At 36.3% G+C, this 19,509-nt stretch overlaps 1 protein-coding gene across 9 annotated transcripts in view; it reads left to right on the forward strand.

Annotated features, from left to right (window-relative positions):
* Nucleotides 1–237: 237 nt before the first annotated feature.
* Nucleotides 238–19,509, forward strand: part of LOC127808192 (uncharacterized) — a 73,290-nt gene continuing 54,018 nt past the window's right edge. Inside the window, exons 1-10 of one of the 9 annotated variants that reach the window (XM_052346606.1) lie at nt 775–923; nt 1,239–1,363; nt 2,838–2,952; nt 3,778–3,871; nt 4,401–4,450; nt 4,565–4,663; nt 14,211–14,245; nt 14,872–14,920; nt 15,008–15,101; nt 15,736–16,095. In XM_052346606.1, coding sequence (XP_052202566.1) covers nt 2,872–2,952; nt 3,778–3,871; nt 4,401–4,450; nt 4,565–4,663; nt 14,211–14,245; nt 14,872–14,920; nt 15,008–15,067 — 468 coding nt within the window. In that variant the 5' untranslated portion in view covers nt 775–923; nt 1,239–1,363; nt 2,838–2,871 and the 3' untranslated portion in view covers nt 15,068–15,101; nt 15,736–16,095. Of the gene's footprint in view, nt 387–774; nt 924–957; nt 1,097–1,238; nt 1,364–2,837; nt 2,953–3,052; nt 3,872–4,400; nt 4,451–4,564; nt 4,664–14,210; nt 14,246–14,871; nt 14,921–15,007; nt 16,096–19,509 lie in introns of those variants that run through there. The other 8 variants (XM_052346605.1, XM_052346607.1, XM_052346613.1 and 5 more) reach the window with 8 other exon arrangements.

The following is a 19,509-nucleotide window of genomic DNA, read 5'->3' on the forward strand; positions in this document are numbered from 1 at the left end:
TATAATAAGAAACCTACCCTGAGGAGAAAGACATTAATTAGACAGAAATATTGTAAGGCCCGATTTGTGGGCCTTACTCTTGAGAGGCCCAAGATAGCCAAGCCCATGTGACACAAAGAGAACCCTAGGGGTGCAAGCTTGATCCTCCTCTCTCCAAACTCCAAGCTCCATCTCTCCTCTCTGCAACGGCCGCCTGCAACTTTCCCCTCACGACCGGCATGAGCAGTCAAACATTCAAATTGGTCTTCACCCACATGAGGCAACCATTCCAGTGTCACGAGAAGTTTGCCAGTACAAAAATTAAATCTCACAAAGAAGTTATTTCCTAGGGTTTGGTGGGAACAAACCCGAATCTGATCACAAACGCCGTCATTAGCTCGATAAGGGTAATCTTCCTCAGTATAAATTCCACCATTGTTGATGATGAACTGAAAACCGTAGTCCATGAGACCTCCATTGCAACCCATGTTATAAGATTTGTCACAATCCACCAGCTCCTGCTCCGACAAAGAGATCAATTCTCCCGTTAAGATCTTATTTATCCCCTCCACGGCACCGATTGTTGAGAATGCCCAGCAACTCCCTTCGGTTTTCAGGTTCATTAAATTAGCAAAGGGAGAACTTGATTCTCAACTAAGTACGAACGAGAACCGGCTTCAGAGAAGAAGAAAGCCGCCGCCTCTCACCGTCGCCCTCTCCGCCGCCTCTCTGAAGCCTCTCACCGTCCTCTGCCGCTGCCCTTTCTGAAGCTTTCCGCTGCAGGGCCGTCGCCTACCACCGCCGCCCGCCGCTGCATCCTCCCTCTGCCACCTCTCGCCGCTGTCGCACAGTCCCTCCCTCTCTGTCGCCGCCGCAAAGCCCCTCCCAAGCTTTGGCTCGGGCTATGTTAATCGAGCTCGAGCCTAATTTCAGATTTGCCGCCGGTTCGGCTCGATTGCAACCCTCTAAAGCCTCTCTCTCTTCGTTCATTTCCCCTCCCCTGCCCCCCCCCCCTCTCTCTCTCTCTATATATATATATATATATTTATTACCTTTGCATGGGACTCTCTTCGTTTCATTGTTAGTTACCCAAGAATCTGCATCTCTCTCTCTCTGCGTAATATTTCTCTCTCTCTCTCTCTCTGCAGATACATCATGCATGCATACTCATAGATATACATATAGATGAATGTGAAATGGGTTTGAATATATCTTATCTTGGTGTTGCTTCTACTTACTGAATCTTGATTTTTCTTCAGGAATTTGTTTGGCGATATTCTCGGCTGCAAGAACCTTCTTTGGGATTTCAATCCTTGGAGATACTAAGCAAGTGTGGTGTTGTGATCATGGATAACTCCGATCCAAACCAGGAGTGCAACAAGATGTGAGTTGATATATGCATACACACGCGCGCGCATATACATTCTTCTTCAATAGTGTTAATTTGATCTTGAGGAATACTGAAAACTAATAATTAACTGATTTTATTTGGTTCTTTTCGCTGTGTTTCTTCTTTCTTGTGATGGTTACAATTATAGACTTCGGAAGTTCATTCATGATTATTTTGTAAGGGAGCGTTTGTTAAAATGAGCAAGATAAGGTGGTATCAAGATAAGATTGGGATGCTTTCCGGATCAAGATATGGAATGATCAAGATAACGCCGGAAAGCATTCCAAGATTTCTATCAGACTGTTTGTTAAATTTTTTAGAATTCACTGATAATTATATTTTTTCTTTCCATGTGTTTGTTAATACATATGATAAGCACCAAGATAAGGGTTTTTTTATCAAAATATCCCTATTATCAAATTTATAATTAAAATAGTATTTTATGATTAATATGAATTGTCAAAAAAATTAAGATTAAAATTAAAAATAATATTTTATTTTTCAAATTCATGTCCAAAAATAAATTTAAAAAGAGTTGAAAAGAGTTAAATAAAATATATATAGAGAGAGAAATTTAAATTTTAAAAATCAATGAAATGAATAATGTCATTTAAATTTAAAAAATTGTCAAAACATATAATAATTTAAAAATATATTAAAAAATATTAATTATAAGAGTTAAATAAATAAGGTTTTTTAATAAATTTAAATATTTAAAATGCACTAAATGGCATTAATTATCTTACAAGGGGCAGATAAGTAATTCAGCCTTATCTTAAAAGACCAAGATAAATTTATTCGAGGGGGGAGGTCAGATAAATTTATCTTGAAAGGGGGAGATAAGAGGTCACGTGAGGCCTTTTCCGAAAATGGTCAGATAAGATTAACAAACACGTTGAAAATACCAAACATTCGGAATGCTTCCCATATTTAACCTTTTCTCCCTCTTATCTTAATTAACAAACACCCCCTAAGAAAGAAACTGTCCGATACTGCTGCAATCTTCGTCCATGACGCTGAAGTTAGCGAAAATAAGGAAGACGGTATATGCGCCGCCCGCTCACATTCATTCTCCTTCATTTATTTAATTCCATCTCATGTTAATCTTGGATTTTATATCTTTTGTTTTGTTTCTTTTACTTGTTAAAGGAATTCTTGACGATTTGTATCGTGTTGCATGCATATATAATTCGTTGTTTTGTAAGAATGGTGATATAATTTTTATGTATCTTGATATATTTTTGTCTTGAATCTTGATTGCTTTCATTTCTTTGTATTTTATAATGAATTTTTTTTAAACTTCTTTTTTGTATGAGTATGGATAACAATATAAATTAAATGAAGTACCCATCATGAAACCATTCTTAATTTCTCCCACTTCACATAAAGATGAAGTCTTGATGATACATAAAGTTCATTCATCACCTTGATTGAGAAATTAGCCTTTGAATCGTTTTTTTTCCCCCAGTGATTGATTATCCGCCTCAAGGTTTCCTGCCCAAATGGTGGTCGGTCTTCTGGGCGGCATTCACTTCTACGGCAGAAGAAATTCCTTAGAGACCACCGAAGGATCCTCTGATCAGGTATTGTTTTGATCAACCTTAATTTAAAGCTCAATTGTGTCGTGTTTATGGTTGTCAGCGATGAATTCACTTAATTTGAATATTCATTGTCCAACAACAGAGTAACCCTGACGCGAATCAATGGAGGTCTTTAATAGCGTTTGCTAGCGAGTATCTCAGAATGCTGTGTGATGAGAAACATGCTTTGGGAATGCCATCTTGAAGCCATGCTTATGCTGGGTGCTTCTGGAACTAAAACTATTGGGGTTTAGGGTTTATCGATTAATACTAAAATTGCAGTAATTCTGGTTCTTACTATTTGGGTTTAGGGTTTATCGATTAATACTAAAATCACAGTAATTCTGGTTCTTACTATTTGGGTTTAGGGTTTATCGATTAATACTAAAATCACAGTAATTCTGGTTCTTTGGAAGAGAGTATAAGATTGAGAATTAACCAAAGTTGAACATTGTTCTGGTTGGGATGGGGAGACACTAGTAAGATTCCAAAGATCTTTTTTTGTGAGGATAGAATGAAAAGTACGGATTACACTAGGGCTGTGAAACCTCAGACTATTAAGATGACCTTGGAACTGTGTTGAGGCTGTTACATGTTTGATTGTTAGTATTTTTGTTTGTTAATTTTTTTATATTTGGTAAGGGGCGGGGGGTTGTATTGATTCATTGTTTATGTCGTTTCATGCATTGCAGCCCCTCCAAGCAGCAAACTCCTGATGATGCTCAATAGTAGACTACAACAGTATTGATTCATTTTTGCAGAAGCTCTAGCGCCAAGTCATGTTGCATTCGCATTAATTGAAGATTAATAATTTTATCCATGTTACAGGGTGCACTCGGTGGTGCTAATTTGGGGGGAACAAGCTTTGTGGGCTCAATGTTCTCTGGATTTCAAAGCACGTCACCAGAAGCAGGAGTTGTTGGTGCAGATTTGTTTGTATTTTTGAGTTATTCTCTAGTGAAATTTGAAGCTTGGCCTAGCCTATTAACAAACAATCTAATGTCTCTTTCTACAAGAAAAGAAAAAAGAAAAAAGAAAAAAGAAAAAAGAAAAAAGAAAAAAGAAATGGTTTTCGGATCAAACTTAGATGTTGTAAGGTATTGCAATATATGAATCTCCTATCTAGATGTTGTTCATCAAGGAGATTGGTTGGAGAATTCCCTTATGATGCAAATCATTTGGACTAAAGCCCCAACAAAAGCAAGCTGGAAGCTATTGGAATGGTTCTAGCTGGTTGAGTGAACCTAGAGGATTTTAAGATTCTGAAAGATTCAACTTGCCCATTATAGATGCACCGCAATCAAAGGTTTATTAACAAGTTGGACATAGATCAAGTAACTTGATGATGAACATCCCGACATGACCGGAATGGTGATCCTAGTTGATAATTCAGACTAGTATTTGTTGGGTTAAATTTATGTGGTACTAATTGATGATATTTATTCTTTCAGGGGCTAGAAATAGTGTCAATTCAATCTCGCTACAACGATGCCCTTTGACTGTATGTGGTGTCCTTGTATCCATTTTTTTAAATTTTTCATTGAATTGCGTAACTTTGTAGCTCTATTTAGCAACAATGTATATTACTCAACTGACTTTTTTTTAATATCTTTAGAGAGTGGAAATTCCCCCTTCAATGAGGTTCCCAGCACCAAATTCCCTATCACCAATATCACATTCACAACAACAATTTCAGACATCAATGCCTCATCAGGTCAATCACTAAACTGAAGCCTTTTAACATTCATTAGCCATGTATTGTTATTGGTGTCCGTATATTTTGTTTGCTGTATTGAATATGTTTATTCAGATATTAACACTGATAAGAGACATGACAAATACTGATTCACTATCTGTTTACCTGTTTTTACAAATCACCTCCTGAAAATTTCTAATATTTTGTGACGTAATTGACCTTGGAACTGGTGATACCTTATTTGCCAGTAAATTATAGCTATCAATATATTTTAGTTGGTAGACACTTTGTCTGGCAGGGTACATCACCCTCCCTGCTATGATTCTTCGACAAGGAAGTTATATGGTTTATGGTCTTTCCACTCCTCTTATCTACATTTATGTATGTTTTCTTGTCTGGGTTTTCTATGTAGTCTTTGGAAACAATATAGATGAGTGCACAAAGTTCTTTGGTTGTGCGAGGTCAAATGGCAAAAACATTTTTCTTGGAAAAGGTAAGAATTTTGCAGCAAGCCAACTATCAATACATAAGAGTTGACAAAGAATTATGAAAAGATTTTTTTTTTTTCTTTTTGTTGATTACAAATGAATTTGGTGGAAATTTGAGGTTGGCAAACAAAAGAGCAAGTGGCTATATCTGATAACCATGTTATGTTATTCAACACCAATCTTCTGGAAGCTTAAATTGTAGAAAGATAGTAACCTTATAATTTTTTTCAGCTATTCTTTTACGGTGATTCCCTGGAGTAAGTCAATGTCTAATGAATTTAGATACTGATATATTGTAAGAAATATTCTCTTGGTCCCCTTGGTGATTTATATCTTAACTCTCTTGTTCTGATAATTGCAAGTTGATTGTCAAAATATAATATCCTGTACGTTGAGTCTCCTACCATGCTGTGTTTTCTTTGTAATCACAGTGCTATTTTTCATTCTGTCATTTTTCACCTACCTCTGAAAACACATTACCTTCATCTAAAACTCAGAGTAATAACCTTTCTTTCAGTAACTTTATTTACTACATAAAATCATCTAGTCAAGTTAGAATGGCAATTAGTTAAAAACTTACTCAATGCAGTGGTTGTGGATCATAAAAGCACAAATTTGATCCTTTTATTTGGTTGCGATTTACTATCAAGAAATTCTCATCTAAAAATTCCCATATTTTTCTCATAAATTCCTCTTCTGGATTGGCATACTAGAAAGAAGAACATATTAGATTCACAAAGTGGGGAGAATGCTTTGGTAGCTCTTGTATGTTACAAGAAAGGACAAATATGAATGCTTCTGCTTGCGTTCTATTTAATCAATAAAGATTGTCAGTTGTTTGATTCTTTTACTGAACACTTTTGTGTTATTGCATGCTAGGTGAATTGCATACCTTTGTAATCCTGTTTAGCAATAATGTATTTTACTCAGCTGACTTTCTTAATCTCTTTAGAGAGTGAAAATTCCCCTTCAAGGACGTTATCAATACCAAATTCCCTATCACCAATGTCATATTCATAGCAACAATTTCAGACATCAAAGCCTCATCAGGTTAATAACTAAACTAAAGCCTTCTAACACTCCCTGGACATGTATTGTTATTGGTGTTCGTATATTTTGTTTGTTGTATTGAATAGGTTTATTCAAATATTAACACAGATAAGAGACACGATGAATATTGATTCACTCTCTGTTTACCTATTTTTACAAATCACTTCCTGAAAATTTCTAATATTTTGTAACGTAATTGACCTTGGAACTAGTCATATCTTATTTGCTAGTAAATTATAGCTATGCATATATTTCAGCTAGTAGACATTTTATCTTGCAGTGTACGCCACCCATATTTTTCTCATAAATTCCTCTTCTAGATCAGCAGAGCAGAAAGAACAAGAATGTATCAAATTCACAAGGAGGGCAAAATGCTAAAAGGGCTAAGGCAAGGAGTGCCACCAGGGGCACACATACTTCGACCACAGTTGGAGGTCCATCAGCGGAAAGCGTTCCGAATTGCTTGAAGGCATTGGGTAGTCTTCCCATTCCGATGAGGAGTCCATTGTGGAATTGTGCTTGCATCAGTTTTTTGAAGTCCTCGTTTCGGTCTGTTTTCATAAATCTACCAAACGACGAGGCTCGTTTCTCCTGGTTGGAGTGTTTCCATAATAAAGGTGAGGTTCATGGGCCTCCACTATGAAGATACTTATTTTTTAAGTTTAAACTAATTTTGTTGTTGCCCTGTGGTTGGAATCATCATCTGCACTTCTGTCCGTGTTATGAGTGACTGAAATTTGTTGTTGTATGGTCATCCTTTGTTGTGCACTTGTATGTGTCATAGGAATCAACATCTGAATCATAATCGATTGTTTTCTCATTAGTGAGAATGTAGAAAGAAGAATGCTAAGACACACAAAGACTAATTGATCGATTATGACTCAGATGTTGATTTCTATGACACAAACAAATGCATAATAAAGGATGACCATATAACAACAAATTTTAGTCATTCATAACACGGACAGAAGTGCAGATGATGATTCCAACCACAGGGCAACAACAAAATTAGTTCAAACTTAAAAAATAAGTATCTTCATAGTAGAGGCCCACGAACCTCACATTTATTATGGAAATACTCCAACCAGGACAAACGAGCCTCGTCGTCTGGTAGATTTATGAAAACATACCGAAACGAGGACTTCAAAAAATCAGGGCAAGCACAATTCCACAATGGACTCCTCATCGGAATGGGAAGATGCCCCAATGCCTTCAAGCAATTCGGAACGCTTTCCGCTGATGGACCTCCAACTGTGGTCGAAGTATGTGTGCCCCTGGTGGCACTCCTTGCCTTAGCCCTTTTAGCATTCTGCCCTCCTTGTGAATCTGATACATTCTTGTTCTTTCTGCTCTGTTGATCTAGAGGAGGAATTTATGAGAAAAATATGGGTGACGTACACTGCAAGATAAAATGTCTACCAACTGCAATATATGCATAGCTATAATTTACTAGCAAATAAGATATCACTAGTTCCAAGGTCAATTACATTACAAAATATTAGAAATTTTCAAGAGGTGACTTGTAAAAATAGGTAAACCGAGAGTGAATCAATATTCGTCGTGTCTCTTATCTGTGTTAATATTTGAATAAACCTATTCAATACAGCAAACAAAATATACGGACACTAATAACAATACATGGCCAGGGAGTGTTAGAAGGCTTCAGTTTAGTTATTAACCTGATGAGGCTTTGATGTCTGAAATTGTTGTTGTGAATGTGACATTGGTGATAGGGAATTTGGTATTGATAACGTTCTTGAATGGGAATTTTCACTCTCTAAAAAGATTAAGAAAGTCAGCTGAGTAAAATACATTGTTGCTAAACAGGATTACAAAGGTATGCAATTCACCTAGCATGCAATAACACAAAAGCGTTTAGCAAAAGAATAAGACAACTAACAATCTTTATTGATTAAATAGCACGCAAGCAAAAGCATTCATATTTGTCCTTTCTTATGACATACAAGAGCTACCAAAGCATTCTCCCCACTTTGTGAATCTGATATGTTCTTCTTTCTGGTATGCCAATCCAGAAGAGGAATTTATGAGAAAAATATGAGAATTTTTAGATAAGAATTTCTTGATAGTAAATCGCAACCAAATAAAAGGATCAAATCTGTGCTTTTATGATCCACAACCACTGCATTGAGTAAGTTTTTAACTAATTGCCATTCTAACTTGACTAGATGATTTTATGTAGTAAATAAAGTTACTGAAAGAAAGGTTATCACTTTGAGTTTTAGATGAAGGTAATGTGTTTACAGAGGTAGGTGGAAAATGATAGAATGAAAAATGCCACTGTGATTACAAAGAAAACACAGTGTGGTAGGAGACTCAATGTACAGGATATTATATTTTGACAATCAACTTACAATTATCAGAACAAGAGAGTTAAAATATAAATCACCAAGAGAATATTTCTTACAATATATTAGTATCTAAATTCTTTAGACATTGACTTACTCCAGGGAATCACCGTAAAAGGATAGCTGAAAAAAATTATAAGGTTACTATCTCTCTACAATTTAAGCTTCCAGAAGATTGGTGCTGAATAACTTAACATGGTTATCAGATGTAGTCACTTGCTCTTCTATTTGCCAACCTCAAATTTCCACCAAGTTCATTTGTAATCAACAAAAAGAAAAAAAAAAAGCTTTTCATAATTTTTTGTCAACTCTTATGTATTGACAGTTGGCTTGCTGCAGAGTTCTTACATTTCCCAAGAAAAATGTTTTTGCCATTTGACCCTCGCACGACCAAAGAACTTGTTGCAAATTTCCACTAAGACTAATGAAAGATTTTTGCATGCCCTAAAAATACAAAGAGTCCTTGTGTTCAAGGCATCAAGAATCTATTCTACTGAAATTGGAGATATAGTTAATTGAGGAAGTTTTTTTTGACTAATGGCCCCGTGGACATGATTAGATGATTTTATTATGTTACAAAATTCATGAAATAAAGTCGATTAATATTCTAAGGCCAATCATTCCATGTAATGCATTGGAGGTAATTTGTAATAAAAACAGGTAAATGAATAGTGCATCAGTATTCATGATGCCTCCTCTCGCTCTCAGTGGTAATTGATGGATGAACCTATTGAATGAACCACAAAATACCAATTGATTGTCCCACTATCTGGGGAAACCCATGCAATCCATCAAACTAGATATATAACCACCAATAAACAAAACATGGGCAGTATATGTTATGCTAGGAGGCTTCACTTTGGTGATTATCCTGTCGAACAAAATAACATGCCAACTAAAATGCTATAAATAAGACATTTGCTGAAGAGAAATGCAGATGTAAAAATATCTCATTTTTTAATATATATAACCATACATGTATGAGCTGAAAAGTTCAAATAATAGAAAAATATAGGCATGCCAAGTAAACTTAAATCTAAATATAAACTTTAGATTGTAAATATAAATTGCCTTGGATTATAAATGTTCATTTTAGCTGATCAAAATCAATTGTTTCAGGTCAGAATTTGGTGAAATCAAATGTTTCAAATTCCATGTCTTAGCTTTAGCTTACTTGAGCATCTGTCTTCCTTAAGTCATCTATAGGAAGCATCACATTATCAAATGTATCAGTGCTTCGCTCAAAATAAGAAATTTGGTTCCCTAGTGTTTTTGCCATCACTTCAGCTAAAAGCACTTGCTCTTAATGAGCCATTGATGTTTGAACTTGTTGATGCTGATTTGACATTGGTAAGATGGAATTTAGTGCTAGCAACATCACTGAATGGGGAATTTGCGACACTCCCTAAAAAAGATTAACAAAGTTAATTGAGTATCTATATCATTACAAAAATATGCAATTCGATGACAAATTTACAAACTGATACAAGGCCACCACATACTATCAAGGGCCGTCCTTCTAGCGGCATTGAATTGGCCCCATTTCCAGTCCCTAAAAGAATAGACATTACAGAGTAATAACATATAAATTAAACTAAAAAATTGCTAGTTTGAATTATAAACTAGGATCAACATTTTAGTCATGTTCAGATGTTTATCATCAAGTTACACACGATCCGCATCCAACTTGCTAACGAATCATTGATCCTTTTATTTGGTTGCGATTTACTATCAAGAAATTTTCCTCTAAAAATTCCTATATTTTTCTCATAAATTCCTCTTCTGGATTGGCATACCAAAAAGAAGAACATATCAGATTCACAAAGTGATGAGAATGCTTTGGTAGCTCCTGTATGTCACAAGAAAGGACAAATATGAATGCTTCTGCTTGCGTGCTATTTAATCAATAAAGATTGTCAGTTCTTTGATTCTTTTGCTGAACGTTTTTGTGTTATTGCATGTTAAGTGAATTGCATACCTTTGTAATCCTGTTTAACAACAATGTATTTTACTCAGCTGACTTTCTTAATCTCTTTAAAGAGTGGAAATTCCCCCTTCAAGGACATTACCAGTACCGAATTCACTATCACCAATGTCATTCACAGCAACAATTTCAGACATCAATGCCTCATCAGGTTAATAACTAAACTGAAGCCTTCTAACATTTCCTAGTCATGTATTGTTATTCGTGTCCGTATATTTTGTTTGCTGTATTGAATAGGTTTATTCAAATATTAACACAGATAAGAGACACGACGAATACTGATTCACTCTCTGTTTACCTATTTTTACAAATCACCTCCTGAAAATTTCTAATATTTTGTAACGTAATTGACCTTGGAACTGGTGATACCTTATTCGCTAATAAATTATAACTATGCATATATTTCAGTTGGTAGACATTTTATCTTGTAGTGTACGTCACCCATATTTTTCTCATAAATTTTTCTTCTAGATCAACAGAGCAGAAAGAACAAGAATGTATTAGATTCATAAGGAGGGCATAATGCTAAAAGGGCTAAGGCAAGGAGTGTCACCAGGGGCACACATACTTCGACCACAATTGGGAGGTCTATCAGCGGAAAGCGTTCTGAATTGCTTGAAGGCATTGGGGCGTCTTCCCATTCCGATGAGGAGTCCATTGTGGAATTGTGCTTGCACCAGTTTTTGAAGTCCTCGTTTTGGTCTATTTTCATAAATCTACTAGGCGAGGAGGCTCGTTTGTCCTGGTTGGAGTATTTCCATAATAAAGATAAGGTTCGTGGCCTCCACTATGAAGATACTTATTTTTTAAGTTTGAACTAATTTTGTTGTTGCACTATGGTTGGAATCATCATTTGCACTTCTGTTCGTGTTATCAGTGATTGAAATTTGTTGTTGTATGGTCATCCTTTGTTGTGTGCACTTGTATGTGTTATAGGAATCAACATTTGAATCATAATCGATCGTTTTCTCATTAGTTAGAATGTAAAGAGAAGAATGCTAAGACACGCAAAGACTAATCGATCGATTATGATTTAGATGTTGATTTCTATGACACAAACAAATGCATAACAAAGGATGACCACACAACAACAAATTTCAGTCACTCATAACACGGACATAAGTGCAAATGATGATTCCAACCATATGGCAATGACAAAATTAGTTCAAACTTAAAAAATAAGTATCTTCATAGTGGAGGCCCACAGACGTCACCTTTATTATTGAGATACTCCAACCAGGATAAACGAGCCTCGTCGTCTGGTAGATTTATGAAAACAGACCAAAACGAGGACTTCAAAAAATCGGTACAAGCACAATTCCACAATGGACTCCTCATCGAAATGGGAAGACGCCCCAATGCGTTCAAGCAATTCGGAACGCTTTCCGCTGATGGACCTCCAACTGTGGTCGAAGTATGTGTGCCCCTGGTGGCACTCCTTGCCTTAGCCCTTTTAGCATTCTGCCCTCCTTGTGAATCTGCTACATTCTTGTTCTTTCTACTCTGCTGATCTAGAAGAGGAATTTATGAGAAAAATATGGGTGACGTACACTGCAAGATAAAGTGTCTACCAACTGAAATATATGCATAGCTATAATTTACTGGCAAATAAAATATCACTAGTTCCAAGGTCAATTACGCTACAAAATATTAGAAATTTCTAGGAGGTGATTTGTAAAAATAGGTAAACAGAGAGTGAATCAATATTTGTCGTGTCTCTTATCTGTGTTAATATTTGAATAAACCTATTCAATACAGCAAACAAAATATATGGACACCAATAACAATACATGGCTAGGGAGTGTTAGAAGGCTTCAGTTTAGTTATTAACCTTATGAGACATTGATGTCTGAAATTGTTGCTGTGAATGTGACGTTGGTGATAGGGAATTTGGTAGTGGTAACGTCCTTGAAGGGGGAAGGTTCACTCTCTAAAGAGATTAAGAAAGTCAGCTGGGTAAAATACATTGTTGCTAAACAGGATTACAAAGGTATGCAATTCACCTAGCATGCAATAACACAAAAAATGTATTAGATTAAATAGCACGCAAGAATCAGACAACTGACAATCTTTATTGATTAAATAGCACGCAAGAAGAAGCATTCATATTTGTCTTTTCTTGTGACATACAATAGCTACCAAAGCATTCTCCCCACTTTGTGAATATGATATGTTCTTCTTTCTGGTATGCCAATCCGCGCGTTGAGATTTGAATGGCGCGGGGAGATCTGGCCAGATATTCAAATCTAGGTTACGTTTTGCGAAACGTCCCAGATCTAAAATCAGCCAAGAAAATGCCGATTTCTTTCACCCACGAAGCCACCAAGGCTCTGATACCACTTTGTAGAGTTTGTACCTCGCAAAACAATCATAAGATCCAAACGTTAGTGGAAGAAATCGCAAAAACAGTGAGTAAAGAACTCAACGAATAGTAAATTGAAACAAAACAAGAACAGTAAAAACTCCCTGTTGATGCTCGGCAATGGAGAAGAAGAAGGTGGATTTGCAAGGCTCAGCTTTGATCGGTCCGACACCCACAAAAGGTAACAAAGAATCGGTTCCAAGTACAACCTAAGAACCACATTCAATCAACACCCACCACAACCTCAATCACAAAACCCACAACCGAGAATCGCACACCCACACAAGGACGAAGAAACCCCACCAAGGAGAACCCTCTTCTTACCCTCGGCTCTCTCTCTTCTCGCATTCACACTCTGTTTTCGACCACCCTATTTCTCCAATATAAGGATACAAATAACCTCCCAAGAACCAGATAGAGATCTCCAAGGATGATTATAACCATCGGGTTATCCGATAAATTGAGATAAGGTAGGAGAAACAAACTTGCATGGAATCGGTCAGAGGAAGAAAAAACCAAGCCTCTGTTGGAATCAAGAGAACACACGCCTTCAACAGAAATGAAGAAACTAGGTCAACATAGGTATATATATGTGGGCTTTTAGACGAGGTATTGTGGGCTTTAGACAATGGGCTTGGTCCTTGGTTTGAGCTGCTAGGCCTAGCCCAGCTTTCCTCAAACACAAGGCAAATGTGCTTGGGCCATCTTTTTATTGGGCCACCTCTTTGTGGGATTGAATCTCTCAACAAAACTATCAATTCTAGGCCGAAGCCTATGATAGACAACTTACCCGACCAAACACATTATTGCCTTGGACTTGTTGGGTATCACACCTCAATAGTCTCGCCACCCGCTCACATTCATTCTCCTTCATTTCTTTAATTCCATCTCATGTTAATCTTGGATTTTCTATCTTTTGTTTCTTTTCTTTTTACTTGTTAATGGAATTTTGACAATTTGTATTGTGTTGCATGCATGATTCGTTGTTTTGTAAGAACGGTGATATAATTTTTATTTATCTTGATATATTTTTGTCTTGAATCTTGATTGTTTTCATTTCTTTGTATTTTATGATGAATTTTTTTAAACTTCTTTTTTGTATGAGTATGGATAACAATATAAATTCAATGAAGTACCCATCATGAAACCATTCTTAATTTCTCCCACTTCACATAAAGATGAAGTCTTGATGATACATAAAGTTCATTCATCACTTTGATTGAGAAATTAACCTTTGAATCGTTTGTTCCCCCCCCCCCCCCTCTCTCGGTTTCCCGCTCGAATGGTGGTCGGTCTTCTGGGCGGATGGCAAAAGGAATTCCTCAGACCACCGAAGGACCCTCCGATCAGGTATTGTTTTGATCAACCTTAATTTAAAGCTCAATTGTATCGTGCTGGTTGTCAGAGAAGAATCCACTTAATTTGAATATTCATTGTTCAACAATAGAGTAACCCTGACGCGAATCAATGGAGGTCTTTAATAGCATTTGCTAGCGAGTATCTTAGAAAGCTGCGTGATAAGAAACGTGCTCTGGGAATGCCATCTTCAAGCCATGCTTATGCTGGGTACCTCTGAAACCAAAACTATTAGGGTTTAGGGTTTATCGATTAATACTAAAATTGCAGTGATTTTGGTTCTTACTATTTGGGTTTAGGGTTTATCGATTAATACTAAAATTGCAATAATTCTGGTTCTTTGGAAGAGAGTAAAATTCAGAATTAACCAAAGTTGAGCATTGTTCTGGTTGGGATGGGGAGACACCAGGATGATGCCAAAGGTCTTTTTTTTTTCAAGGATAGAATGAAAAGTACGGATTACACTAGGTCTGTGAAACCTCAGACTATTAAGATGACCTTGGAACTATGTTGAGGCTGTTACATGTTTGATCATTAGTATTTTTGTTTGTTAATTTGTTGATATTCGCGGGGGGGGGGGGTTGTTGATTCATTGTTTACGTCGTATTCATGCATTGCAGCCCCTCCCAGCAACAAATTCCTGATGATGCTCAACAGCAGACTGCAACGGTATTGATTCATTTTTGCAGAAACTCTAGCACCAAGTCATATTTCATTCGCCTTAATTGAAGATTAATAATTTTATCCATGTTGCAGGGTGCACTCGGTGGTGTTAATTTGGGGGGAACAAGCTTTGTGGGCTCAATGTTCTCTTGATTTCAAAGCATGTTAATGGAAGCAGGAGTTGTTGGTGCGGGTTTGTTTGTATTTTTGAGTCATTCTCTAGTGAAATTTGGTGCTTGGCCTAGCCTATTAACAAACAATCCAAGGGTGTGTTTGATTTGGGGTGGTAAGTGGGGCAGAATTCCAATTTTATGGAATTCCAATTCTCACCCCACCCCCTAGGAATTCTAATTTCTTGATTTCAAGGAAAATCTTCACTTTTTGAACTAAAATAGAATTTGAATTTCATGGAAAAAAAAAATGTTTGATGGAATTTTTTAGAATTTGGATGGAAATTGAATTCCACACCCATTTTCTACCCTTATCAAACGCACTCTAATGTCTCTTTCTACAAGAAAAGGAAAGAAAAGTGCTGATTATGCAGCATCAAACGACACCGTCCCTCTTAGCTGGTTGGAGGGTCATGTGCTGCAACCGCAGCTGGCCAATTGGCAGCTGCTGGATGGCGGCACGTGGCAACCATCAGCAGTCTCAATCAGCGCCCGCTTGATCTCTCTCCTGCTCGATCCTAATCTCTGCTATTTCTGTTGGAATAATCAATCATGCTTGCACGATTGAATCTCAGCTACCCCTCAGTGCTTTATGAGGATCAATCCTAGCTATTCTTTGCTGCTTTTAATCTTGTCTTGGGATGTGTTCAGATGAGACGAAAGATCGAGAAAAAGGTGAGAAGAAGGAGAAGGATCAGTCGGGTATTCGGTGGTTGGCTCTCGCCCTCGGGCTAGGGTTTTTTCTAGTTTGCTCTTTGTTTCTTTTCTTCTGTAAATGCTTTGTATAGAGCATGTTTATAGGGTTCGATTAGGTTGCCTTTTAATCTGTATTAAGTGATTTTAGGGCAAGTTTTGTTTCATCGAACTATTGTATGTATAGAGTGATCGGGAGGTTTTATATGTGTGTGTAATCTTTGGTTTTTCTCATAGTTCAGTGAGCTCTCCTCACTAGAGCTCAACGTGGACGTAGTCTCGATTTTGAGGTGAACCACAGTAAAATCTCTTGTGTCTCGCTTTCGTTTTTGTTTCAGTTTCGTGTATGTTTTATTTCTGCTTCCAGTTTTTTGTTCATCAATCTATAAAAGTCCTGAGGTTTGTTGTTAGTGCTCAACAAAAAGAAAAAAAGAAATGGTTTTTGGGTCAAACTTAGATGTTGTAATTAAGGTAATGCAATATATGAATCTCCTATCTAGATGTTGTTCATCAAGGGGATTTGTTTGTTGAATTCCCTTATGATGGAAATCATTTGGACTAAAACCCTAACAAAAGCAAGTTGGAAGCTATTGGAATGGTTCCAGCTGGTTGATTGATCCTAAAGGATTTTAAGATTCTGAAAGATCTAACTTGCCCATTATAGATGCACAACAATCAAAGATTTATTAGCCGTATTTGTTGGGTTAAATTTATATGTTCTTAATCCATGATATTTATTCTTTCAGAGGCCAGAAATAGTGCCAATTCAATCCCGCTGAAAGAATGGCCTTTGACTGTATATGGTGTCCTTGTATCCGTTTTTGTAAATTTTCCACTGAATTGCAAACCTTTATAATTCTGTTTAGCTATAATGTATATTCTCAGCTGACTTTTTTAATCTCTCTAGGGAGTGGAAATTCCCCCTTCAATGACGTTCCTAATGCTAAATTCCCTATCACTAGCGTCACATTCACAACAATAATTTTAGACATCAATGCCTCATCAAGATAAGCACTAGACTGAATCTTTCTAACATTCACTAGCAATGTATTGTTATTGGTGTCTTCAGTAACAATACATTGCTAGTGAATCTAGTAACAATACATTACTAGTGAATCCAACAATACATTGTTAGTGAATGTTTGAAGGCTTCAATTTAATGATTAACCTGATGAAGTATTGATGTCTAAAATTGTTGTTGTGAATGTGACATTGGTGATATGAAATTTAGTACTAAGGAATTTTCACTCCCTAAAGAGATTAAAAAAGTCATTTGAGTAATATACATTGTTGTTAGACAGAATTACAAAGGCATGCAATTCAATGGAAAATTTACAAAATGGATACAAGGACACCACATATAGTCAAAGTCCATCCTTGCAGCGGGATTGAATTGACAAGGATTTGGAGTATAGATGTTGCCTGCAGAGATAGTCCTGTCAATAAGTGGTCTTAATCTCAGAGAATGAGTATTTCAGTGAAAATACAATATCTTTATAGAAATGGGTTTGTTTTTGTTCAGTTCCATCTCCATGGCTAACTGGGAGTTGTCAATTCAAGCACTTTGATCACTAGGCCCCGCATATGATATCAGTGACATAATGGTCTGATTGGGTAAGTATGCTAGAAATGTTGTAAATACTGGACTAGAGAACGATCCGACCACTTAAAAAAAAAGGCTTATAATTGAGTGAGAAGTGAGCTCTAGATTTTCAATGTTGTTTATTTATTAATGAGGACTCGGTTCTCTAGAGGCGGATGTAATTGAGTGAGAAGTGAGATCAATACCATGCAATGAGATAAGGATCATGTCTTGTTAATTTCTCATTTTGCACATTCTCAACAACCAAACACATATTTTCACACACATCTCTTGGAACAAAATAGCTTTGAATTTTTTCCTGCCTGCATCAAAAGCAAGGTGTCCAAGTCTTCAAGTAATGTTGAAAGTTCCATGCTTGATCATCACCACCAACACCACTTGATGAGCTTTTGGTTTCCAAAATTTAGCTTCTCCATTGACTATGTTAGCTACGAATTCTAATAACAAACAAGTATGCGTCTCAAGAACAATGAGCTTGCTAAGCTAATATGGTTGTTACTCCGATAAGTTCTTACTATTTTGGCAATGAGTTTTCATCAACTTCACTAGTTATGTGACCTCTAAGCCAACCACCACCTATAATTTCAATGGCTAATTTAGAGGCTCCTCCAATTTGGCTCTTCTGTAGGGATTTGAAATCCCATCTTTTGCCTCACAGAAATTTCAGCAGGAACATGAGTTTTACCCATCTTATACTCAAAGCTTCCTCAGACCAAACAAGCCAATTGATTCTTGGGCTCAAAGCTATATCAACAACATTAATGTTGCCAATAACCCTTATCCCCCTGATTCCAGCAGATTTTGGAATAGCAACTAGACAACTAGTAATTCTCTAAGATCAAAACAATGGCTTGATAGCTTTAATAAACCAAGCTACGGTCCTTCTCTATGATCTTCTTACAACTGAAGTTAAAAAAAAAATAGTGGCTGCAAAAGCTCTATGCTTTTGCATCATTTTGAATCTATCTTAGTTCTCTTACTTGATTTTAGTTAGGACTTGAGCTTGTTCTGGTCGTATTTGGTGTTGAAATAGGTATACATGTAACGGAGGAAGAGAGAGTTAAATGCAAACCTGTTCTATTATTATACACAGGAAACTTTTGAGTATGCTTAAGTTGTGTTTTGAAATTTTCATTAAAGCTAAAGGGTTTTGAGCTTTTGTTGGGTTTCTTCACAATGTGTTTGGGAGAGAGAGAGATGTAATAAAATGAAATGGAATGGGGTTCTCCTAGTTCAAGGGAAGACATTAGTAATCGAGTGAAATGGCATGGAAATGAATGAAAAAGTGTTTCCATTTTTCCATCCAAAGGCCTACTTTGTCTCCCCTAAATTAGGGGGAGGATGGATGGAACTAACTTTGTGTTTTGACAGCATTAACCATAATAGTTTTTTAAAATTTCAAATTTTCCTTTGACGACCTCATCACACCTTATCTTTTCCAGTAGAGGGTGATGGTCATTTGTTGATTGATATCCTTCCATTCCATTCATTTCCATTGCTCTCCCAAATAAGAAAAAACATTTCTCATTATTTTCCATCCTCAACACTCACAAACAAGGAGAAAATAGTTTACATTCCATTCCACTCCTAGCACTCCATTCTATTCAATTACTAATTCTCTCCCAAACAAAGCCTTAATTCAAAATTAAAATTATATAAAGGGTTAATTTTATTTTTTATATATATTACAATTTTCTCTCAACATATTATCTCATGTGTTGTCAAACTTTATCATATAACTGGCTTAAAAACATGTAACTTTTTAAGGATAGTAATAAAGAGATCGAGAACGGGAAATAAATTTTTTTGACAAGGGGACAAAATTACACTTTTGCCCTTGCATGGAAATCTATGAAAATCACGTAGAATCCATGCAAGGGCAAAAAAGAATTTTGTCCTCTCTCCATAATCGCCTTTCCCATTCTTGAGAACTCTTTACCTAAAATATATAGGTACATAAGTAATAATGCTATTTTTTATGTTCTTTTTTTTTTTGTTAAAAATTGTTTTTCCCATACATATTTCACCTAAAGAATGTGTAATTCCTAGAGGGCATATATAAATATGGTACTGTGAAAGAAAATAAGGAGGGAAAAGAAAAAAAAATTCATATTTGCACAAAAAAAAAA

This window comes from Diospyros lotus, chromosome 8, assembly GCF_014633365.1.
Source record: "Diospyros lotus cultivar Yz01 chromosome 8, ASM1463336v1, whole genome shotgun sequence".
Classification (NCBI taxonomy): domain Eukaryota; kingdom Viridiplantae; phylum Streptophyta; class Magnoliopsida; order Ericales; family Ebenaceae; genus Diospyros; species Diospyros lotus.